Below are 24,925 nucleotides of genomic sequence, written 5' to 3'. Positions count from 1 at the left end.
AGTCGTTACATGTGGAGACGTTACATGTGGAGATGTTACATGTGGAGGTGTTACATGTGGAAATGTTACATGTGGAGATGTTACATGTGGAGGTGTTACATGTGGGGACGTTACATGTGGAGGTGTTACATGTGGCAGCGTTACATGTGGAGAAGTTACATATGGAGAAGTTACATATGGAGATGTTACATCGGGAGGTGTTACATGTGGAGGTGTTACATGTGACAATGTTACATTTGGAGGTGTTACATGTGGAAATGATGCATGTGGAGATGTTATATTTGGAGGTGTTACATGTGGAAATGTTACATGTGGAGATGTTACATGTGGAGGTGTTACATGTGGAAATGATACATGTGGAGATGTTATATTTGGAGGTGTTACATGTGGAGATGTTACATGTGGAGGTGTTACATGTGGAAATTATACATGTGGAGATGTTATATTTGGAGGTGTTACATGTGGAAATGTTACATGTGGAAATGTTACATGTGGAGATGTTACATGTGGCGACGTTACATATGGAAATGTTACATGTGGAAATGTTCCATGTGGAGATGTTACATGTGGTGGTGTTACATGTGGGGACGTTACATGTGGAGGTGTTACATTTGGAGGTGTTACATGTAGAGAAGTTACATGTGGATGTGCTACATGTAGAGATGTTACATGTGGAGATGTTACATGTGGAAATGGTACATCTTTAGGTGTTACGTGTAGGGGTGTTAAATGTAGAGACATTACATGTGGAGACGTTACATGTGGAGACGTTACATGTGGAAGTGTAACATGTGGACTTGTTACATATGAAAATGTTACATGTGGAGGTGTTACATGTGGAGATGTTACATGTGGAGGTGTTACATGTGGAGGTGTAACATGTGGAAGTGTAACATGTGGAAATGTTACGTATGGAGATGTTACATGTGGAGGTGTTAATGTGGAAATGTTACATGTGATGGTGTTACATGTGGAAATGTTACATGTGGAGATGTTACATGTGGAAATGTCACATGTGGAGGTGTTTCATGTACAGGTGTTACATGTGGGTATGTTACAAGTGGAGGTGTTACATTTGAAGGTGTTACATGTAGAGACGTTACATGTGGAGGTGCTACATGTAGAGATGTTACATGTGGAGACATTACATGTGGAGGTGTTACATGTGGAGGCGTTTCATGTGGAAATGTTACATGTGGAGGCATTTCATGTAGAAGCGTTTCATGTGGAGGTGTAACATGTGGAAGTGTAACATGCGGAAATGTTACATGTGTAGATGATACATGTGGAAATGTTACATCTGGAGGTGTTACATGTGGAGATGTTACATTTGGAGGTGTTACATGTGGAGGTGTAACATGTGGAAGTGTAACATGTGGAAATGTTACATGTGGAGATGTTACATGTGGAGGTGTTACATGTGGAAATGTTACATGTGGAGATGTTACATGTGGAAATGATACATGTGATGGTGTTACATGTGGAAATGTTACATGAAGGGATGTTACATATGGAAATGTTACATGGGGAGATGTTACATGTGGAAATGTTACATGTGGAGATGTTACATGTGGAGGCGTTACATGTGGAGGTGTTACATGTGGAGATGTTACATGTGGAAATGTTACACGTGGAGATGTCACATGTGGAGGTGTTACATGTAGGGGTGTTAAATGTGGAGATGTTACATGTGGAGGTGTTACATTTGGAGGTGTTACATGTAGAGACGTTACATGTGGAGGTGCTACATGTAGAGATGTTACATGTAGGGGTGTTAAATGTAGAGACATTACATGTGGAGACGTTACATGTAGAGACGTTACATGTGGAAGTGTAACATGTGGACTTGTTACATGTGGAGATGTTACATGTGGAGGTGTTACATGTGGAGGTGTAACATGTGGAAGTGTAACGTGGAAATGTTACATGTGGAGATGTTACATGTGGAGGTGTTACATGTGGAAATGTTACATGTGGAGAGTGGAAATGATACATGTGATGGTGTTACATGTGGAAATGTTACATGAAGGGATGTTACATATAGATAAATGTTACATGGGGAGATGTTACATGTGGAAATGTTACATGTGGCGACGTTACATGTGGAGATGTTACATGTGGAGATGTTACATGTGGAGATATTACATGTGGAGGTGTTACATTTGGAGGTGTTACATGTGGAGATGTTACATGTGGTGGTGTTACATGTAGAGATGTTACATGTGGAGATGTTTCATGTGGAGGTGTTACATGTAGGGGTTTTAAATATGGAGACGTTACATGTGGAGGTATTACATGTGGAGGTGTTACATGTGGAGATGTTACATGTGGAAATGTTACATGTGGAGATGTTACATGTAGGGGTTTTAAATATGGAGACGTTACATGTGGAGGTATTACATGTGGAGGTGTTACATGTGGAGATGTTACATGTGGGGATGTTACATGTGGAGGTGTTACATGTGGAAATGTTACATTTGGAGGCGTTTCATGTGGAGATGTTACATGTGGAGCCGTTTTATGTAGAGGTGTTTCATGTGGAGGCGTTTCATGTGGAGGCGTTACATGTGGAGGCGTTACATATAGAGGCGTTACATGTGGAGGTGTTACATGTGGAGGCGTCACATGTGGAGATGTTACATGTGGAGGTGTTACATGTGGAGGCGTCACATGTGGAGATGTTACATGTGGAAACATTACATGTGGAGACGTTACATGGGGAAACATTAGATGTGGAGACGTTACATGTGGAGGTGTTACATTTGGAGGTGTTACAAGTCTGTGCTGATGAACCGTTATGAAAAAAGGGACCTTCATTTTTTTTTTAACTTTTCCACAATTAACAATATTTTTCAAGTAAACGGAATTAAAAATGACCTAAACCCTCTGTTCTGCATTTTATCCCTCACCACATATTTTCTAAGATAGGTAGTTCAACAAAGATATCTGATTTAAAAATAAATCTTTGTTTTTTACAACTGGTTAAAAAAATTATATTGTGTTAGTAAGCCAACTCTTTAAATCAAAAGGACACCTTTTTAGTTCCCCAGAATTTTTGTGAATTAAAGGTTCCAGTGAGTCCTGAAGTTTACTTTTGTATTTGATGCTGTTCCTGCAGGTGTTACGAAGCTATATAAGGGTCTGACTTTTATTTCTAAAGGGACACCATCACCTCCACGTGATCCCTCCTGTAGGCAGAGCATGCTTTCAGTGTGGTTCTTCCAAAAATAATAAACATATTTGTAGCTTGTTCCAGGCTAACTGCACATCTGTTCCATATGTAATCTCAGCTTGGTCCTCGCTGCTTTAAGGGGTGAGCTGGAACAAAACATGGACTCTTCCCAGGAAATTCTTTTTAACTAATAACGTAAATTTCCTTTTAAATCATTTATCGCTGTTACCCAGTAAAATAATTTCTGATCAAATATAAAAAGGACTTTGATATTACTTTTAAATAATATGCTTTCAAATATATTTAATTTTCCTGTTGTATATACAAGCCAGCTAAATGTTCCCTTTATGTCTCATAATGCTGTTTGTTATTTGTTGTACCACTGCACTGACAAGAATAAAGATTTGTTTGTTTTTAAACAAACAAAAAAAAAAATTATGAGGGATCCTTATGGAGACAAGCCTCTAACTGGTTTCCAGTGACAACTTCACAACAGAAACCAGCAGTGTGACAGGGATTTATTTGTCCACTGTGAAAAGGAACAATGTGTTTGGGGGAAAAACACGTTTGATCATTTGCATCGGCTCAAACAGAACACACACACACATTCTTTAATTGCTGATCCTTCAGCTGGAAATTGAGCCGGCAAAAATGCTAAAACCACAGAACACCCCGCCAGACCTAGGACGATATTATCGAAGCAAATAAGCCGGAGTTTGCTGCGGTTTGCCGCTGCTGGATCCGCTGTTTTGCGCTCTGTGATCCATTCTCTTGGTCTAAAATACATAAAGAAAGAAAACAAATAAAAAAAAACAGCGAGCATTAGTTTATTGAACAGATAAAAGTCTTCTTTCGGAAATGTCTGGAAAAAAAGTTCAAATTGAGGCGATTGCAGCAGAACTTTTCTGACCACTTCCTGTGTCAGACCGGAAGTTGCTGACTGCGTGAAAGGGAGAGCGCGCGCCCGGCTGTTCGCTGCGGGATGTTGGGGCAGCTTCCAGAGGAAAATGACAGATTACGGAGAAGAGCAGAGGAATGAACTGGAAGCCATAGAATCCATTTACCCGGACTCCTTTACAGGTTGCACCAGGGGAGACTCTCTCATGCCAGCTGGCTAGCTCCACTTAGCAGATGCTAGCTCCACTTAGCTGGCTATCTCCAGTTAGCAGACTAGCTCAGTTAGCAGATGCCAGCTCCAGTTAGCAGAATAGCTCCAGTTAGCTGGCTAGCTACAGTTAGCAGATGCTAGTTCCAGTTTGTAGAATAGCTAGTTTGCTGGCTAGCTGCAGTTAGCAGATGCTAGCTCCAGTTAGCAGATGCTAGTTTCAGTTAGTAGAATAACTACTGTTAGCAGATGCTAGCTACAGTTAGCAGAATAGGAACAGTTAGCTAGCTAGCTCCAGTTAGCAGACTAGCTCCAGTTAGCAGATGCCAGCTCCAGTTAGCAGAATAGCTCCAGTTAGCTGGCTAGCTACAGTTAGCAGATGCTAGTTCCAGTTTGTAGAATAGCTAGTTTGCTGGCTAGCTGCAGTTAGCAGATGCTAGCTCCAGTTAGCAGAATAACTACTGTTAGCAGATGCTAGCTACAGTTAGCAGAATAGGAACAGTTAGCTAGCTAGCTCCAGTTAGCAGACTAGCTCCAGTTAGGAGGCTAGCTACAGTTAGCTGATGTATTAAACAGGAGTGTGTGAACATTGCTGTTTGTTCTTGCTGCAGTTCTGTCAGAAGATCCCTGCAGTTTCACCATCACGGTAACTTCAGATGCAGGAGAACATGGAGAAAGTGAGTCCAAAGCTTCACTGGACGTCATCACTGACTTGCAACAAACTGCTGGGAATACTAACATCATCGGATGATCTGTCTTTTGTTCTGCAGCTGTGGAAGCAACATTAAAGTTCACATATGTAGACAAATACCCCGATGAGCCTCCACTGTGGGAGATCCTCTCCCAGGAGAACCTGGAGGACCGCGACGTGGAGGACATCCTGACTTTGCTTCAGCAGCAGGTCTGTTTGGGTTCCACCAGTTCCACCCAGTAAAACTGGTTCCCCTTGTAACCAGGTCGCCTTCAGGCACATCTGTTCATTTGAGTTCTGGTTGATCTCCACACCATGTTTTCAGCATGTAGTGAAGATCTGGTCGCTCAGACCAGATCTCCTTTTCCTCCTCATCCGAAGTGTTCTGGCACTGTGGGACGGCAGAATCCACCATGTCATGATGACATCTGTTACGGTGAAGGAAGCTAAGAGCAGAACTGAACAGCTGAGTCTGCAGCATAAAGCAGATCAGGACTCTGCAGGTCGGACAGAGTTCGGCAGGTTGTTCCACCATCGTGAAACAACAGAGGAAAAGAGTCTGGTGGTGATTTAGTCCCATGTAGTCATGGTAACGGTAGGTGTCTTCCACTGGTAGAGCGTAACTGTGGAGAGGGAGTGTAGCTCTGGATGGAGGAGTGAAGGTAGACAGGAGACGTTTGACTTATTTTTTTGTAAACCAGAAACAGAGCTTTGAATCTGATGCTCTGCAACTGGAAACCAGTGAGGTGTGATTAGAGGTGGGGTAACATGAGCCTGTTTGGACTGGTAGAAGACCAGATGTGCTGCTGGTTCTGGATCATCTGCAGAGGTTTAACCAGCATGCAGGCAGACCTGCAAGTATGGATCTGCAGTAACTGATGCGTGAGATGACCAGAGCCTCAACCAGAAGCTGGGTCGTATGTTCTGTCAGGTACGTCTGATTCTCTTGATGTTGTAGAGAGCACATCGGCAGGTATGGGCAACCGAGGCAACATGGACCTTAAAGGTCAGCTGGTCATCCACCATGACATCCAGATTCCAGGCAGCAGACGTAGGAACAAGTGTGATAGAGTGGAGCTTCACACTTATCTGTGGAGGTAAGGAAGGATTGGCTGGACAGACAATGAGCTCTGTCCTGGACAGATGGAGCTGAAGGTGGCGATCCTTCAGCCATGCAGAGATATCAGCAAGGCAAGCTGATATTCTCAGTGAAACAGTTGTCATCTGATGGGAAGGAAAGGAAAAGCTGTCAGCAAGGTGCACGGCTGTGGAGCAATGGGAGCTATTCAGGGACATCTAGCGCGAGACCAGAGAGATGTTGGACATATCACGATCAGGTCTAACTATAGAGTCCAGGGTCCTTCCAGGTCTGCAGTCCTTAAGGTTTCCTTTTCCTCTCAGTTTCTTCCAGCACAACCTTTATCATCGTGTCTCCTGGAGTCCTCTGGTTTCTGTCCAGGTGGCTGCAGTCCAGCCCTGGACTTTTGTCTCTGCCTGTCCAACACACAGACATTTTCATGGACACTCTAATCCAGGGATCCTCGGTCCTGGAGGCGCTGGAAGTCTCCGTGCTGCTCCTGACGCCTTAATGACCCTGGTGTGTTGCATGTGGGAAACTTGTAAAACCTGCAGGACACCATTTGTCCAGGAGCAGGACTCAGGACCCTGCTCTAGCCTGTAGACCAGATTTAGTCCAGGCAGGTCCCTCCAGACTTGGTTCCGGATCATCAGCTTTGGACCAAGCGACGGTAGAAAGACAAAGATGAATGAGGTGGAGTTTTCCCTCACGACTGTGTGGTTCCCTGCAGGCAGAGGAAAACCTGGGCATGGTGATGATCTTCACCCTGGTGACGGCGGTCCAGGACAAACTCAACGAGATGGTGGATGAGAAGAAGAACAGGTGCGAAGAAGAAAGGCGGCGTAAAGAGATGGAGGCTGAGGAGGCGGAGAAGGTGAGAACGCAGTGGAAGGAGGGAACAGAGTGGGTCTCCTGGTGGGACGGGTGGCTTTCAGACCTCAATGGAGGCTTCAGGGATCCCCTGAGCGGGTCAGCACTTCATCCATCAGGGAGCATGAAGCTGTTTTGTTAATGGGGAATGTAAAACTGTGTGACAGGTGGCCTTCCAGGGAACCGTGGTCACAATCGAAAACTTCCTGGCCTGGAAAGTCAAGTTTGAGCTGGAAATGTCCGAGGCGAGGAGGAAGAAGCAGAAGGAGGAGGAGCAGGGAGCCAAGTCCAAACTCACAGGTGACAAGCGACCTTTTCTGTCAGGGTGGTCTGGGTCACCATCCAGTTCTGAAGAAGTTCTGTAGCATCCGCACGGCATCACCTCACCTACCTGCCTCCATGTTTCCATGGTTACGGACCATCAGAAGAGACTAAGACAAACATCACGGGATCATCCTCACCTGGCACTTCAATTCAAGCTTTGTTTTTTCCCGCTGTGTACTCTGATTGGTCCTGTCTGGAGGACTCTCAGCCTTTCGGCATGACTTTAGGGTGTCGCTGCATTTCATTTTGAGAGTAGCAGTGGGATAAACCAGTTTGGTGTAGAGCACATTCTCAGCAGGTCTGAGGATTCAGTCAGAATACACTTTATTGTCATTGGAAGTGGAATGTTGATGTCTTAGTCGGCATGCAAACCATATTTAAATCCAGAATAAAAAATAACTAAAACACAAAGCTAAACAAAACAAAGTGATGAATATGACGATCCACAGCCGCGCTACACTGCGTTACACACTTCCTCTGACGCTTGTTGTGTTTCCCCCACCAGGTAAACAACTGTTTGAAAGAGACCACAACCTGGACACGTCTGACATTCAGTTCCTGGAAGATGGTGAGATGATTATGTCAAGATGATGAAGATGTAATAATATGCTGTAGACCGTAGAGGACAGGTCAGACGGGACGGTCCGACCCTGGTACTTAGGGACCTGTTGGACCGTATGGGACGGTCCGACCCTGGTACTTAGGGACCTGTTGGACCGTATGGGACGGTCCGACCCTGGTACTTAGGGACCTGTTGGACTGTAAGGGACGGTCCGACCCTGGTACTTAGGGACCTGTTGGACCGTAAGGGACGGTCCGACCCTGGTACTTAGGGACCTGTTGGACCGTACGGGACGGTCCGACCCTGGTACTTAGGGACCTGTTGGACCGTACGGGACGGTCCGTCTCTGGTCGTTGGGGACATGTTGGACCGTACGGGACGGTCCGTCTCTGGTCTTTGGGGACATGTTGGACCGTATGGGACGGTCCGTCTCTGGTCGTTGGGGACAGGTCAGACGGGACGGTCCGACCCTGGTACTTAGGGACCTGTTGGACCGTACAGGACGGTCCGACCCTGGTACTTAGGGACATGTTGGACCGTACGGGACGGTCCGACCCTGGTACTTAGGGACCTGTTGGACCGTACGGGACGATCCGACCCTGGTACTTAGGGACCTGTTGGACCGTACGGGACGGTCCGACCCTGGTACTTAGGGTCCTGTTGGACCGTACGGGACGGTCCGACCCTGGTACTTATGGACCTGTTGGACCGTACGGGACGGTCCGTCTCTGGTCGTTGGGGACATGTTGGACCGTACGGGACGGTCTGTCTCTGGTCGTTGGGGACATGTTGGACCGTAAGGGACGGTCCGACCCTGGTACTTAGGGACCTGTTGGACCGTACGGGACGGTCCGTCTCTGGTCGTTGGGGACATGTTGGACCGTATGGGACGGTCCGTCTCTGGTCGTTGGGGACATGTTGGACCGTACGGAACTGTCCGACCCTGGTACTTAGGGACATGTTGGATCGTACAGGACGGTCCATCTCTGGTACTTAGGGACATGTTGGACCCCTGACTTTCCTCAGTGTTTTGTATGAAGGAGTTCTTTCACAGGCAGCGTTGTTGAACCTGAGTTTTGTCTGCTTAGTCAGCAGCTGATGACCTTCTGCTTGTTTTGCAGCCGGAAACAACGTTGAGGTGGACGAGTCACTGTTCCAGGACATTGAGGACTTGGACCTGGATGAGGACGACCCAGACTTTGACCCATTGGAGATGGGCAGTGACGAGGACTGAAGCAGCAAGACAACCTGGGACTTCTTCGAAACTGAGAGACTTGTAACAGCACAGTGCAGCAAGTGTTGGTTCCAAGGCCCCGAACCCTGACGCTGCACGGGGACACGTCTGCATCCCGGTGTCCAGGTGTCTGTCAACACGTCTGCATCCCTGTGTCCAGGTGTCTGTCGACACGTCTGCATCCCGGTATCCAGATGTGTCTCCTTTGTCTTCCTGCTTGGACCTCAGTGTGTGGACGACATACATTAAACGAGACATTAAACTGTCACCTGTTCTCAATCCTTTATGCTCCCCACACACACATACGCGCGCACACACACACGTATTTCCACGTAATTTTGACGTGAAGACTAAATTCATGTTGATGTGAAGATAACTTCAAGAATAATGTCCGCTCTCAGCTTCTGCACTGCTAAAAGGAACAAATTCTTAACTCCAAACGATGGAGGACGTTGTTGTGGACTGCATCTGAAACCACCCCGCCTCGTGGCCAACACGTATAACCACCCGCCACGTGGCCAACACGTATAACCACCCGCCACGTGGCCAACACGTATAACCACCCGCCACGTGGCCAACACGTATAACCACCCGCCACGTGGCCAACACGTATAACCACCCGCCACGTGGCCAACACGTATAACCACCCGCCACGTGGCCAACACGTATAACCACCCGCCACGTGGCCAACACGTATAACCACCCGCCACGTGGCCAACACGTATAACCACCCGCCACGTGGCCAACACGTATAACCACCCGCCTCGTGGCCAACACGTATAACCACCCGCCTCGTGGCCAACACGTATAACCACCCGCCTCGTGGCCAACACGTATAACCACCCGCCTCGTGGCCAACACGTATAACCACCCGCCTCGTGGCCAACACGTATAACCACCCGCCTCGTGGCCAACACGTATAACCACCCGCCTCGTGGCCAACACGTATAACCACCCGCCACGTGGCCAACACGTATAACCACCCGCCTCGGGGCCAACACGTATAACCACCCGCCTCGTGGCCAACACGTATAACCACCCGCCTCGTGGCCAACACGTATAACCACCCGCCTCGGGGCCAACACGTATAACCACCCGCCTCGTGGCCAACACGTATAACCACCCGCCTCGTGGCCAACACGTATAACCACCCGCCACGTGGCCAACACGTATAACCACCCGCCTCGTGGCCAACACGTATAACCACCCGCCTTCACTTCCTAAGAAGGATGTGGCACCCGCAGGACGTGCTTACACACTCATGCTGCAGTAGCGGCCTTGCCAGCGATAACAATCTCCACCATACTCTGATGTAACAAGACATTGTAGCGTCCAGCAGGACGTTCTGAAGAACTGATGGAGACTTGTCTTGGCTTTATTAACTACTTATGGTTCCTGTAAGCCGTAACTACGCCGACCATCCAGCCACAAGCACCAAAACTACCTCCGATCTCACCACCGGCGTCCTACGCCAGTCAGCATCCCCGACTCTGTAACCCGACAACGAACGTAGCACGAGTTGCTCATGAAAATCCTCCTCCCTCCCGTCTTGCTATACCCTTCACCTTGTAACCACACACGTCGTACCGCTCACACACCTCACAGCCAGCGTCTACCCTTCACCTTGTAACCACACACGTCGTACCGCACACACACCTCACAGCCAGCATCTACCCTTCACCTTGTAACCACACACATCGTACCGCTCACACACCTCACAGCCAGCGTCTACCCTTCACCTTGTAACCACACACGTCGTACCGCACACACACCTCACAGCTAGCGTCTACCCTTCACCTTGTAACCACACACGTCGTACCGCTCACACACCTCACAGCCAGCGTCTACCCTTCACCTTGTAACCACACACGTCGTACCGCACACACACCTCACAGCCAGCGTCTACCCTTCACCTTGTAACCACACACATCGTACCGCTCACACACCTCACAGCCAGCGTCTACCCTTCACCTTGTAACCACACACGTCGTACCGCACACACACCTCACAGCCAGCAATACAGTAGCGATGGCTCATGCCAGCAACGCGCGCACGTTAATGCATGTGTGGAATTCGCAGAACGAAACCAGAGCCGGTGCTCTTATCGCTTGAAGCAAATGTCACGTGACCGATGCAGCTGACGTTTCCATCATAGAGGCGGCAGGCTGTGTTTAATGGAGTCATCACTTGAAAATTGCGGTTTTCCACGTTAAAACGTGTATTGGCGTTGCCCGGAAGGCCTAGACCAAGTGGTGCGTTTAGGCCTAGAACAGGTGGTGGGTTTAGGCATAGAACAGGGATGGGTTAAGGCCTAGAACAGGGATGGGTTAAGGCCTAGAACAGGGATGGGTTTAGGTCTAGAAAAAGGGTTTAGGCCTAGAACAGGGGTGGGTTTAGGTGTAGAACAGGGGTGGGTTTAGGTGTAGAACGGGTGGATTTGGGTGTAGAACAGGGGTGGGTTTAAGTGTAGAACAGAGGTGGGTTTAGGCCTAAAACAGTGGTGGGTTTAGTTCTGGAACAGGTAGTGGATTTAGGTCTAGAACAGGTGGTGGGTTTAGGCCAAGAACAGGTGGTGGGTTAGGCCTAGAACAGGGGTGGGTTAGGCCTAGAACAGCTGGTGGTTTAGGCCTCGAACAGGGATGGGTTAAGGCCGAGAACAGGTGGTGGGTTTAGGCCGAGAACAGGTGGTGGGTTTAGGCCGAGAACAGCGGTGGGTTTAGGTCTAGAACAGGGGTGGGTTCTGTTCTAGATCAAGGGTGGGTTTACATCTAGAACAGGTGGTGGGTTTAGGCCTAGAACTGGTAGTGGGTTTAGTTCTGGAACAGGTAGTGGATTTAGGTCTAGAACAGGTGGTGGGTTTCGGCCGAGAACAGGTGGTGGGTTTAGGCCGAGAACAGCGATGGGTTTTGGCCGAGAACAGGGGTGGGTTTAGGCCGAGAACAGGGGTGGGTTTAGGCCGAGAACAGCGGTGGGTTCAGGCCGAGAAGAGGGGTGGGTTTAGGTCTAGAACAGAGGTGGGTTTTGGTCTAGATCAAGGGTGGGTTTACGTCTAGACAGGTGATGGGTTTAGGCCTAGAACAGGTGGTGGGTTTAGGCCTAGAACAGGTGGTGGGTTTAGGCATAGAACAGGGATTGGTTAAGGCCTAGAACAGGGATGGGTTAAGGCCTAGAACAGGGATGGGTTTAGGTCTAGAAAAAGGGTTTAGGCCTAGAACAGGGGTGGGTTTAGGTCTAGAACAGTGGTGGATTTAGGCCGAGAACAGGTGGTGGGTTTAGGCCGAGAACAGGTGGTGGGTTTAGGTCTAGAACAGGGGTGGGTTTACGTCTAGAACAGGGGTGGGATTGGGCCTGGAACAAGTGGTGGGTTTAGTTTTGGAACAGGTAGTGGTTTTAGGTCTAGAACAGGTAGTGGGTTTAGGTCTAGAACAGGTTGTGGGTTTAGGCCTAGACAGGTGGTGGGTTAGGCCTAGAAAAGCTGGTGGATTTATGCCTAGAACAGGTGGTGGGTTTAGGCCTAGAACAGCTGGTGGGTTTAGGCCTAGAACAGGTGGTGGGTTTAGGCATAGAACAGGGATGGGTTAAGGCCTAGAACAGGGATGGGTTAAGGCCTAGAACAGGGATGGGTTTAGGTCTAGAAAAAGGGTCTAGGACTAGAACAGGGGTGGGTTTAGGTGTAGAACAGGGGTGGGTTTAGGTGTAGACCAGTGGTGGGTTTAGGCCTAGAACAGTGGTGGGTTTAGGCCTAGAACAGTGGTGGGTTTAGGCCTAGACAAGTGGTGGGCTTAGGCCTAGAACAGGTGGTGGGTTTAGGCATAGAACAGGGATGGGTTAAGGCCTAGAACAGGGATGGGTTAAGGCCTAGAACAGGGATGGGTTTAGGTCTAGAAAAAGGGTCTAGGACTAGAACAGGGGTGGGTTTAGGTGTAGAACGGGTGGGTTTAGGTGTAGACCAGTGGTGGGTTTAGGCATAGAACAGGGATGGGTTAAGGCCTAGAACAGGGATGGGTTAAGGCCTAGAACAGGGATGGGTTTAGGTCTAGAAAAAGGGTTTAGGACAATAACAGGGGTGGGTTTAGGTGTAGAACAGGGGTGGGTTTAAGTGTAGAACAGAGGTGGGTTCAGGCCTAGAACAGTGGTGGGTTTAGGCCTAGAACAGTGGTGGGTTTAGGCCTAGAACAGGTGGTGGGTTTAGGCCGAGAATAGGTGGTGGGTTTAGGTCTAGAACAGGGGTGGGTTTACATCTAGAACAGGGATGGGATTGGGCCTGGAACAGGTGGTGGGTTTAGGCCTGAAACAGGTGGTGGGTTTAGGCCGAGAAAAGGTGGTCGGTTTAAGCCGAGAACAGGTGGTGGGTTTAGGCCGAGAACAGGGGTGGGTTTAGGCTTAGAACAGGGGTGGGCTTAGGCCGAGGACAGGGGTGGGTTTAGGCCGAGAACAGGTGGTGGGTTTACGTCTAGAACAGGGGTGGGTTAAGGCCTAGAACAGGGATGGGTTTAGGTCTAGAAAAAGGATTTAGGCCTAGAACAGGGGTGGGTTTAGGTCTAGAACAGGGGTGGGTTTAGGTCTAGAACAGGTGGTGGGTTTAGGCCGAGAACAGGTGGTGGGTTTCGGCCGAGATCTGTTGGTGGGTTTCGGCCGAGATCAGGTGGTGGGTTTAGGCCGAGAACAGGTGGTGGGTTTAGGCATAGAACAGGGATGGGTTAAGGCCTAGAACAGGGATGGGTTTAGGTCTAGAAAAAGGGTCTAGGACTAGAACAGGGGTGGGTTTAGGTGTAGAACAGGGGTGGGTTTAGGTGTAGACCAGTGGTGGGTTTAAGTGTAGAACAGAGGTGGGTTTAGGCCTAGAACAGTGGTGGGTTTAGGCCTAGAACAGTGGTGGGTTTAGGCCTAGACAAGTGGTGGGCTTAGGCCTAGAACAGGTGGTGGGTTTAGGCATAGAAAAGGGATGGGTTAAGGCCTAGAACAGGGATGGGTTAAGGCCTAGAACAGGGACGGGTTTAGGTCTAGATAAAGGGTTCAGGCCTAGAACAGGGGTGGGTTTAGGTGTAGAACAGGGGTGGGTTTAGGTCTAGAACAGGTGGTGGGTTTAGGCCAAGAACAGGTGGTGGGTTTCGGCCGAGATCAGTTGGTGGGTTTCGGCCGAGATCAGGTGGTGGGTTTAGGCCAAGAACAGGTGGTGGGTTTAGGCCAAGAACAGGTGGTGGGTTTAGGCCTAGAACAGGTGGTGGGTTTAGGTCTAGAACAGGGGTGTGTTTACGTCTAGAACAGGGATAGGATTAGGCCTGGAACAGGTGGTGGGTTTAGGCCTGAAACAGGTAGTGGGTTTAGGTCTAGAACAGGCGGTGGGTTTAGGCCAAGAACAGGTGGTGGGTTTAGGCCGAGAACAGGGGTGGTTTTAGGCCTAGAACAGGGGTGGGTTAAGGCCGAGAACAGGGGTGGGTATAGGCCTAGAACAGGGATGGGTTAAGGCCTAGAACAAGGGTGGGATTAGGTCTAGAACAGTGGTGGGATTTGGCATGGAACAGGTGGTGGGTTTAGGCCTGGAACAGATAGTGGGTTTCGGCCGAGATCAGTTGGTGGGTTTCGGCCGAGATCAGGTGGTGGGTTTAGGCCGAGAACAGGTGGTGGGTTTAGGCTGAGAACAGGTGGTGGGTTTAGGCCTAAAACAGGGGTGGGTTAAGGCCGAGCACAGGGGTGGGTATAGGCCGAGAACAGGGATGGGTTTGGGCCTAGAACAGATGGTGGGTTTAGGCTTCGAACAGCTGGTGGGTTTAGGCCTAGAACAGGTGGTGGGTTTAGGCCTAGAACAGGTGTTGGGTTTAGGCCTAGAACAGGTGGTGGGTTTATGTGTAGAACAGGGGTGGGTTTAGGTGTAGAACAGATGGTGGGTTTAGGCTTCGAACAGCTGGTGGGTTTAGGCCTAGAACAGGTGGCGGGTTTAGGCCTAGAACAGGTGTTGGGTTTAGGCCGAGAACAGGTGGTGGGTTTAAGTGTAGACAGAGGTGGGTTTAGGCCTAGAACAGTGGTGGGTTTAAGCCGAGAACAGGTGGTGGGTTTAGGCCGAGAACAGGTGGTGGGTTTAGGTCTAGAACAGGGGTGGGTTTACGTCTAGAACAGGGATGGGATTGGGCCTGCAACAGGTGGTGGGTTTAGGCCTGAAACAGGTGGTGGGTTTAGGCCAAGAACAGGTGGTGGGTTTAGGCCTAGAAAAGGGGTGGGTTAGGCCTAGAACAGCTGGTGGGTTTAGGCCTCGAACAGCTGGTGGGTTTAGGCCTAGAACAGGTGGTGGGTTTAGACCTTGAAAAGGTTGTGGGTTCAGGCCTAGAACAGGGATGGGTTAAGGCCTAGAACAGGGATGGGTTAAGGCCTAGAACAGGGATGGGTTTAGGTCTAGGAAAAGGGTTTAGGCCTAGAACAGGGGTGGGTTTAGGTGTAGAACAGGGGTGGGTTTAGGTATAGAACAGGGGTAGGTTTAAGTGTAGAACAGAGGTGGGTTTAGGCCTAGAACAGTGGTGGGTTTAGGCCGAGAACAGGTGGTGGGCTTAGGTCAAGAACAAGGGTGGGTTTACGTCTAGAACAGGGATGGGTTAAGACCTAGAACAGGGATGGGTTAAGGCCTAGAACAGTGCTGGGTGAAGGTCTAGAACAGGGCTGGGTTTAGGTCTAGAACAGGGCTGGGTTTAGGTCTAGAACAGGTGGTGGGTTTAGGCCGAGAACAGGTGGTGGGTTTCGGCCGAGATCAGGTGGTGGGTTTCGGCCGAGATCAGGTGGTGGGTTTAGGCCGAGAGCAGGTGGTGGGTTTAGGCCGAGAACAGGTAATGGGTCTTGGCCGAGAACAGGTGGTGGGTTTAGGCCAAGAACAGGTGGTGGGTTTAGGCCAAGAAGAGGTGGTGGTTTTAGGTCTAGAACAGGGGTGGGTTTACGTCTAGAACAGCTGGTGGGTTTAGGCCTAGAACAGCAGGTGGGTTTAGGCCTAGAACAGGTGGTGGGTCTAGGCCGAGAACAGATGGTGGGTTTAGGTCAAAAACAGGTGGTGGGTTTAGGCCTAGAACAGGTGGTGGGTTTAGGTCTAGAACAGGGGTGGGTTTACGTCTAGAACAGGAATAGGATTAGGCCTGGAAGAGGTGGTGGGTTTAGGCCTGAAACAGGTAGTGGGTTTAGGTCTAGAACAGGTGGTGGGTTTAGGCCAAGAACAGGTGGTGGGTTAAGGTCTAGAAATGTTGGTGGGTTTAGGCCAAGAACAGTTGGTGGGTTTAGGCCTAGAACAGGGGTGGGTTTAGGTCTAGAACAGGGGTGGGTTTACGTCTAGAACAGGGATGGGTTAAGTACTAGAACAGGGATGGGTTAAGGCCGAGAAAAGGGATGGGTTAAGGTCTAGAACAGGGGTGGGATTAGGTCTAGAACAGGGGTGGGATTTGGCCTGGAAAAGGTGGTGGGTTTAGGCCTGGAACAGATAGTGGGCTTAGTTCTGGAACAGGTGATGGGTTTAGGTCTAGAACAGGTGGTGGGTTTAGACCAAGAACAGGTGGTTGGTCTTGGCCTAGAACAGGGGTGGGTTTAGGCCTAAAACAGGGGTGGGTTTAGGCCGAGAACAGGGGTGGGTATAGGCCTAGAACAGGGATGGGTTTGGGCCTAGAACAGATGGTGGGTTTAGGCCTAGAACAGGTGGTGGGTTTAGGCCTAGAACAGGTGGTGTGTTTAGGCCGAGAACAGGTGGTGGGTTTAGGCCTAGAACAGGTGGTGGGTTTATGTGTAGAACAGGGGTGGGTTTAGGTGTAGAACAGGGGTGGGTTTAAGTGTAGACAGAGGTGGGTTTAGGCCTAGAACAGTGGTGGGTTTAGGCCGAGAACAGGTGGTGGGTTTAGGTCAAGAACAGGGGTGGGTTTACGTCTAGAACAGGGATGGGTTAAGACCTAGAACAGGAATGGGTTAAGGCCTAGAACAGTGCTGGGTGAAGGTCTAGAACAGGGCTGGGTTTAGGTCTAGAACAGGGCTGGATTTAGGTCTAGAACAGGTGGTGGGTTTAGGCCGAGAACAGGTGGTGGGTTTCGGCCGAGATCAGGTGGTGGGTTTCGGCCGAGATCAGGGGTGGGTTTAGGCCGAGAGCAGGTGGTGGGTTTAGGCCGAGAACAGATAATGGGTCTTGGCTGAGAACAGGTGGTGGGTTTAGGCCAAGAACAGGTGGTGGGTTTAGGCTTAGAACAGGGGTGGGTTTAGGCCGAGAACAGGGGTGGGTTTAGGCCGAGAAAAGGGGTGGGTTAAGGCCTAGAACAGGGGTGGGTTTAGGTCTACAACAGGGGTGGGTGTCTAGAACAGGGGTGGGTTTGGGCCTGGAAATGGTGGTGGGTTTAGGCCTAGAACAGGTAGTGGGTTTAGGCCTAGAACAGGTAGTGGTTTTAAGCCTAGAACAGGTGGTGGGTTTAGGCCTAGAACAGGGTTGGGTTAAGGCCTAGAACGGGTGGGTTTAGGTCTGGAACAGGGGTGGGTTTGGGCCTGGAACAGGGGTGGGTTTAGGCCTAGAACAGGGATGGGTTAAGGCCTAGAACAGGGATGGGTTAACGTCTAGAACAGGGTGGGTTTAGGTCTAGAACGGGTGGGATTTGGCCTAGAACAGGTGGTGGGTTTAGGCCAAGAAAAGGTGGTGGGTTTAGGCCTAGAAAAGGTAGTGGGTTTAGGCCTAGAACAGGGATGGGTTAAGGCCGAGAACAGGGATGGGTTTAGGTCTAGGAAAAGGGTTTAGGCCTAGAACAGGGGTGGGTTTAGGTGTAGAACAGGGGTGGGTTTAGGTGTAGAACAGGGGTAGGTTTAAGTGTAGAACAGAGGTGGGTTTAGGCCTAGAACAGTGGTGAGTTTAGGCCGAGAACAGGTGGTGGGTTTAGGTCAAGAACAGGGGTGGGTTTACGTCTAGAACAGGGATGGGTTAAGACCTAGAACAGGGATGGGTTAAGGCCTAGAACAGTGCTGGGTGAAGGTCTAGAACAGGGCTGGGTTTAGGTCTAGAACAGGGCTGGGTTTAGGTCTAGAACAGGTGGTGGGTTTAGGCCGAGAACAGGTGGTGGGTTTCGGCCGAGATCAGGTGGTGGGTTTCGGCCGAGACCAGGTGGTGGGTTTAGGCCGAGAGCAGGTGGTGGGTTTAGGCCGAGAACAGGTAATGGGTCTTGGCCGAGAACAGGTGGTGGGTTTAGGCCAAGAACAGGTGGTGGGTTTAGGCCGAGAACAGATGGTGGGTTTAGGTCAAAAACAGGTGGTGGGTTTAGGCCTAGAACAGGTGGTGGGTTTAGGTCTAGAACAGGGGTGGGTTTACGTCTAGAACAGGAATAGGATTAGGCCTGGAAGAGGTGGTGGGTTTAGGCCTGAAACAGGTAGTGGGTTTAGGTCTAGAACAGGTGGTGGGTTTAGGCCAAGAACAGGTGGTGGGTTAAGGTCTAGAAATGTTGGTGGGTTTAGGCCAAGAACAGTTGGTGGGTTTAGGCCTAGAACAGGGGTGGGTTTAGGTCTAGAACAGGGGTGGGTTTACGTCTAGAACAGGGATGGGTTAAGTACTAGAACAGGGATGGGTTAAGGCCGAGAAAAGGGATGGGTTAAGGTCTAGAACAGGGGTGGGATTAGGTCTAGAACAGGGGTGGGATTTGGCCTGGAAAAGGTGGTGGGTTTAGGCCTGGAACAGATAGTGGGCTTAGTTCTGGAACAGGTGATGGGTTTAGGTCTAGAACAGGTGGTGGGTTTAGACCAAGAACAGGTGGTTGGTCTTGGCCTAGAACAGGGGTGGGTTTAGGCCTAAAACAGGGGTGGGTTTAGGCCGAGAACAGGGGTGGGTATAGGCCTAGAACAGGGATGGGTTTGGGCCTAGAACAGATGGTGGGTTTAGGCCTAGAACAGGTGGTGGGTTTAGGCCTAGAACAGGTGGTGTGTTTAGGCCGAGAACAGGTGGTGGGTTTAGGCCTAGAACAGGTGGTGGGTTTATGTGTAGAACAGGGGTGGGTTTAGGTGTAGAACAGGGGTGGGTTTAAGTGTAGACAGAGGTGGGTTTAGGCCTAGAACAGTGGTGGGTTTAGGCCGAGAACAGGTGGTGGGTTTAGGTCAAGAACAGGGGTGGGTTTACGTCTAGAACAGGGATGGGTTAAGACCTAGAACAGGAATGGGTTAAGGCCTAGAACAGTGCTGGGTGAAGGTCTAGAACAGGGCTGGGTTTAGGTCTAGAACAGGGCTGGATTTAGGTCTAGAACAGGTGGTGGGTTTAGGCCGAGAACAGGTGGTGGGTTTCGGCCGAGATCAGGTGGTGGGTTTCGGCCGAGATCAGGGGTGGGTTTAGGCCGAGAGCAGGTGGTGGGTTTAGGCCGAGAACAGATAATGGGTCTTGGCTGAGAACAGGTGGTGGGTTTAGGCCAAGAACAGGTGGTGGGTTTAGGCTTAGAACAGGGGTGGGTTTAGGCCGAGAACAGGGGTGGGTTTAGGCCGAGAAAAGGGGTGGGTTAAGGCCTAGAACAGGGGTGGGTTTAGGTCTACAACAGGGGTGGGTGTCTAGAACAGGGGTGGGTTTGGGCCTGGAAATGGTGGTGGGTTTAGGCCTAGAACAGGTAGTGGGTTTAGGCCTAGAACAGGTAGTGGTTTTAAGCCTAGAACAGGTGGTGGGTTTAGGCCTAGAACAGGGTTGGGTTAAGGCCTAGAACGGGTGGGTTTAGGTCTGGAACAGGGGTGGGTTTGGGCCTGGAACAGGGGTGGGTTTAGGCCTAGAACAGGGATGGGTTAAGGCCTAGAACAGGGATGGGTTAACGTCTAGAACAGGGTGGGTTTAGGTCTAGAACGGGTGGGATTTGGCCTAGAACAGGTGGTGGGTTTAGGCCAAGAAAAGGTGGTGGGTTTAGGCCTAGAAAAGGTGGTGGGTTTAGGCCTAGAACAGGGATGGGTTAAGGCCGAGAACAGGGATGGGTTTAGGTCTAGGAAAAGGGTTTAGGCCTAGAACAGGGGTGGGTTTAGGTGTAGAACAGGGGTGGGTTTAGGTGTAGAACAGGGGTAGGTTTAAGTGTAGAACAGAGGTGGGTTTAGGCCTAGAACAGTGGTGAGTTTAGGCCGAGAACAGGTGGTGGGTTTAGGTCAAGAACAGGGGTGGGTTTACGTCTAGAACAGGGATGGGTTAAGACCTAGAACAGGGATGGGTTAAGGCCTAGAACAGTGCTGGGTGAAGGTCTAGAACAGGGCTGGGTTTAGTTCTAGAACAGGGCTGGGTTTAGGTCTAGAACAGGTGGTGGGTTTAGGCCGAGAACAGGTGGTGGGTTTCGGCCGAGATCAGGTGGTGGGTTTCGGCCGAGACCAGGTGGTGGGTTTAGGCCGAGAGCAGGTGGTGGGTTTAGGCCGAGAACAGGTAATGGGTCTTGGCCGAGAACAGGTGGTGGGTTTAGGCCAAGAACAGGTGGTGGGTTTAGGCCTAGAACAGGTGGTGAGTTTAGGTCTAGAACAGGGGTGGGTTTATGTCTAGAACAGCTGGTGGGTTTAGGCCTAGAACAGCAGGTGGGTTTAGGCCTAGAACAGGTGGTGGGTCTAGGCCTAGAACAGGTGGTGGGTTCAGGCATAGAAAAGGCATGGGTTAAGGCCCAGAACAGGGATGGGTTAAGGCCTATAACAGGGATGGGTTTAGGTCTAGAAAAAGGGTTTAGGCCTAGAACAGGGGTGGGTTTAGGTGTAGAACAGGGGTGGGTTTAGGTGTAGAACAGGGGTGGGTTTAAGTGTAGAACAGAGGTGGGTTTAGGCCTAGAACAGTGGTGGATTTAGGCCTAGAGCACGTGGTGGGTTTAGGCCGAGAAAAGGTGGTGGGTTTAGGTCTAGAACAGGTAGTGGGTTTAGATCTGGAACAGGTAATGGGTTTAGGTCTAGAACAGGTGGTGGGTTTAGGCCAAGAACAGGTGGTGGGTTTAGGCCTACAACAGGGTTGGGTTTAGGCCTAAAACAAGGGTGGGGTAAGGCCGAGAACAGGGATGGGTATAGGCCTAGAACAAGGATGGGTTAAGGCCTAGAACAGGGATGGGTTAATGCCTAGAACAGGGATGGGTTTAGGCCGAGATCGGTGGTGAGTTTAGGCCGAGAACAGGTGGTGGGTTTAGGCCGAGAACAGGTGGTGGGTTTAGGCCGAGAACAGAGGTGGGTTTAGGCTTAGAACAGGGGTGGGTTTAGGCCGAGAACAGGGGTGGGTTTAGGCCGAGAACAGGTGGTGGGTTTACGTCTAGAACAGGGGCGGGTTTGGGCCTGGAAATGGTGGCGGGTTTAGGCCTAGAACAGGTGGTGGGTTTAGGCTTAGAACAGGTGGTGGGTTTAAACCTAGAACAGGGATGGGTTTTGGCCGAGAACAGGGGTGGGTTAAGGCCTAGAACAGGGGTGGGTTTAGGTCTAGAACAGGGGTGGGTTTGGGCCTGGAAATGGTGGTGGGTTTAGGCCTAGAACAGGTAGTGGTTTTAAGCCTAGAACAGATGGTGGGTTTAGGCCTAGAACAGAGGTGGGTTTGGGCCTGGAACAGGGGTGGGTTTAGGCCTAGAAGAGGGATGGGTTAAGGCCTAGAACAGGGATGGGTTAAGGCCTAGAAGAGGGATGGGTTTAGGTCTAGAAAAAGGGTTTAGGCCTGGAACAGGGGTGGGTTTAGGTGTAGAACAGGGGTGGGTTTAGGTGTAGAACAGGGGTGGGTTTAAGTGTAGAACAGAGGTGGGTTTAGGCCTAGAACAGTGGTGGGTTTAGGGCGAGAACAGTTGGTGGGTTTAGGCCGAGAACAGGTGGTGGGTTTCGGTCTAGAACAGGGGTGGGTTTACGTCAAGAAAAGGGATGGGTTAAGGCCTAGAACAGGGATTGGTTAAGGTCTAGAACAGGGATGGGTTAAGGTCTAGAACAGGGGTGGGTTTAGGTCTAGAACAGGTGGTGGGTTTAGGCCAAGAACAGGTGGTGGGTTTAGGCAGAGAACAAGGGTGGGTTAAGGCTGAGAACAGGGGTGGGTACAGGCCGAGAACAGGGGTGGTTTTAGGCCTAAAACAGGGGTGGGTTTAGGCCGAGAACAGGTGGTGGGTTTCGGCCGAGATCGGGTGGTGGATTTAGGCCGAGATCGGGTGGTGGGTTTAGGCCGAGAACAGGTGGTGGGTTTAGGCCGAGAACAGGTGGTGGGTTTAGGCCGAGAACAGGTGGTGGGTCTAGGCCGAGAACAGGTGGTGGGTTTAGGCCTAAAACAGGTGGTGGGTTTAGGTCTAGAAAAAGGGTTTAGGCCTAGAACAGGGGTGGGTTTAGGTGTAGAACAGGTGTGGGTTTAGGTCTAGAACAGGTGGTGGGTTTAGGCCTAGAACAGGGTTGGGTTAAGGCATAGAACGGGTGGGTTTAGGTCTAGAACAGGGGTGGGTTTGGGCCTGGAACAGGGGTGGGTTTAGGCCTAGAACAGCAGGTGGGTTAAGGCCTAGAACAGGTGGTGGGTCTAGGCCGAGAACAGATGGTGGGTTTAGGTCAAAAACAGGTGGTGGGTTTAGGCCTAGAACAGGTGGTGGGTTTAGGTCTAGAACAGGGGTGGGTTTACGTCTAGAACAGGGATAGGATTAGGCCTGGAAGAGGTGGTGGGTTTAGGCCTGAGAACAGGGGTGGGTACAGGCCGAGAACAGGGGTGGTTTTAGGCCTAAAACAGGGGTGGGTTTAGGCCGAGAACAGGTGGTGGGTTTCGGCCGAGATCGGGTGGTGGATTTAGGCCGAGATCGGGTGGTGGGTTTAGGCCGAGAACAGGTGGTGGGATTAGGTCTAGAACAGGGGTGGGATTTGGCCTGGAAAAGGTGGTGGGTTTAGGCCTGGAACAGATAGTGGGCTTAGTTCTGGAACAGGTGATGGGTTTAGGTCTAGAACAGGTGGTGGGTTTAGACCAAGAACAGGTGGTTGGTCTTGGCCTAGAACAGGGGTGGGTTTAGGCCTAAAACAGGGGTGGGTTTAGGCCGAGAACAGGGGTGGGTATAGGCCTAGAACAGGGATGGGTTTGGGCCTAGAACAGATGGTGGGTTTAGGCCTAGAACAGGTGGTGGGTTTCGGCCGAGATCGGGTGGTGGATTTAGGCCGAGATCGGGTGGTGAGTTTAGGCCGAGAACAGGTGGTGGGTTTAGGCCGAGTACAGGTGGTGGGTTTAGGCCGAGAACAGGTGGTGGGTCTAGGCCGAGAACAGGTGGTGGGTTTAGGCCTAAAACAGGTGGTGGGTTTAGGTCTAGAAAAAGGGTTTAGGCCTAGAACAGGGGTGGGTTTAGGTGTAGAACAGGTGTGGGTTTAGGTCTAGAACAGGTGGTGGGTTTTGGCCGAGAACAGGGTTGGGTTAAGGCCTAGAACGGGTGGGTTTAGGTCTAGAACAGGTGGTGGGTTTTGGCCGAGAACAGGGTTGGGTTAAGGCCTAGAACGGGTGGGTTTAGGTCTAGAACAGGGGTGGGTTTGGGCCTGGAAAAGGGGTGGGTTTAGGCCTAGAACAGCAGGTGGGTTTAGGCCTAGAACAGGTGGTGGGTCTTGGCCGAGAACAGATGGTGGGTTTAGGTCAAAAACAGGTGGTGGGTTTAGGCCTAGAACAGGTGGTGGGTTTAGGTCTAGAACAGGGGTGGGTTTACGTCTAGAACAGGGATAGGATTAGGCCTGGAAGAGGTGGTGGGTTTAGGCCAAGAACAGGTGGTGGGTTAAGGTCTAGAAATGTTGGTGGGTTTAGGCCAAGAACAGTTGGTGGGTTTAGGCCTAGAACAGGGGTGGGTTTAGGTCTAGAACAGGGGTGGGTTTACGTCTAGAACAGGGATGGGTTAAGTACTAGAACAGGGATGGGTTAAGGCCGAGAAAAGGGATGGGTTAAGGTCTAGAACAGGGGTGGGATTAGGTCTAGAACAGGGGTGGGATTTGGCCTGGAAAAGGTGGTGGGTTTAGGCCTGGAACAGATAGTGGGCTTAGTTCTGGAACAGGTGATGGGTTTAGGTCTAGAACAGGTGGTGGGTTTAGACCAAGAACAGGTGGTTGGTCTTGGCCTAGAACAAGTGGTGGGTTTAGGCCGAGAACAGGTGGTGGGTCTAGGCCGAGAACAGGTGGTGGGTTTAGGCCCAAAACAGGTGGTGGGTTTAGGCCTAAAACAGGTGGTGGGTTTAGGTCTAGAACAGGGGTGGGTTTATGTCTAGAACAGGGATGGGATTAGGCCTGGAACAGGTGGTGGGTTTAGGCCTGAAACAGGTAGTGGGTTTAGGTCTAGAACATGTGGTGGGTTTAGGCCAAGAACAGGTGGTGGGTTTAGGCCTAGAACAGGTGGTGGGTTTAGGCCAAGAACAGGTGGTGGGTTTAGGCCTGGAACAGTGGTGGGTTTAGGCCGAGAACAGGTGGTGGGTTTAGGCCGAGAACAGGTGGTGGGTTTAGGTCTAGAACAGGGGTGGGTTTACGTCTAGAACAGGGATGGGATTGGGCCTGGAACAGGTGGTGGGTTTAGGCCCGAAACAGGTGGTGGGTTTAGGCCAAGAACAGGTGGTGGGTTTAGGCCTAGAACAGGGGTGGGTTAGGCCTAGAACAGCTGGTGGGTTTAGGCCTCGAACAGCTGGTGGGTTTAGGCCTAGAACAGGTAGTGGGTTTAGGCTTAGAACAGGTGGTGGGTTTAGGCATAGAACAGGGATGGGTTAAGGCCTAGAACAGGGATGGGTTAAGGCCTAGAACAGGGGTGGGTTTAGGTGTAGAACAGGGGTGGGTTTAGGTGTGGAACAGGGTGGGTTTAGGTGTAGAACAGGGGTAGGTTTAAGTGTAGAACAGAGGTGGGTTTGGGCCTAGAACAGTGGTGGGTTTAGGCCCAGAACAGGTGGCGGGTTTAGGTCAAGAACAGGGGTGGGTTTACGTCTAGAACAGGGATGGGTTAAGACCTAGAACAGGGATGGGTTAAGGC

General features: G+C 50.6%; 1 protein-coding gene across 1 annotated transcript; it reads left to right on the top strand.

Annotated features, from left to right (window-relative positions):
• Window positions 1-4,104: 4,104 nt before the first annotated feature.
• Window positions 4,105-9,298, top strand: rwdd1 (RWD domain containing 1). Its single transcript, XM_079240545.1, has 7 exons — window positions 4,105-4,252; window positions 4,889-4,954; window positions 5,048-5,178; window positions 6,777-6,920; window positions 7,084-7,216; window positions 7,746-7,808; window positions 8,924-9,298. Exons 1-7 carry the CDS (start codon window positions 4,180-4,182, stop codon window positions 9,034-9,036), a joined length of 723 nt encoding a protein of 240 aa, XP_079096671.1. The 5' UTR covers window positions 4,105-4,179; the 3' UTR covers window positions 9,037-9,298.
• The last annotated feature ends 15,627 nt before the right edge of the window (window positions 9,299-24,925 follow it).

The sequence above is a fragment of the Telmatherina bonti genome (assembly GCF_933228915.1).
Source record: "Telmatherina bonti genome assembly, chromosome: 5".
In the NCBI taxonomy this organism is placed as follows: domain Eukaryota; kingdom Metazoa; phylum Chordata; class Actinopteri; order Atheriniformes; family Telmatherinidae; genus Telmatherina; species Telmatherina bonti.
The sequence above is the reverse complement of the archived record's forward strand: the minus strand, read 5'-3'. Positions and strand labels throughout refer to the sequence as shown.

Bases quoted from the DNA above. Each gene is read 5' to 3' on its own strand.
- rwdd1 (XM_079240545.1), top strand. From the start codon at position 4,180: ATGACAGATTACGGAGAAGAGCAGAGGAATGAACTGGAAGCCATAGAA. The intron at 4,955-5,047 runs GTGAGTCCAAAG...TTTGTTCTGCAG, and splicing joins TGCAGGAGAACATGGAGAAA to CTGTGGAAGCAACATTAAAG. The intron at 7,809-8,923 runs GTGAGATGATTA...CTTGTTTTGCAG, and splicing joins CATTCAGTTCCTGGAAGATG to CCGGAAACAACGTTGAGGTG.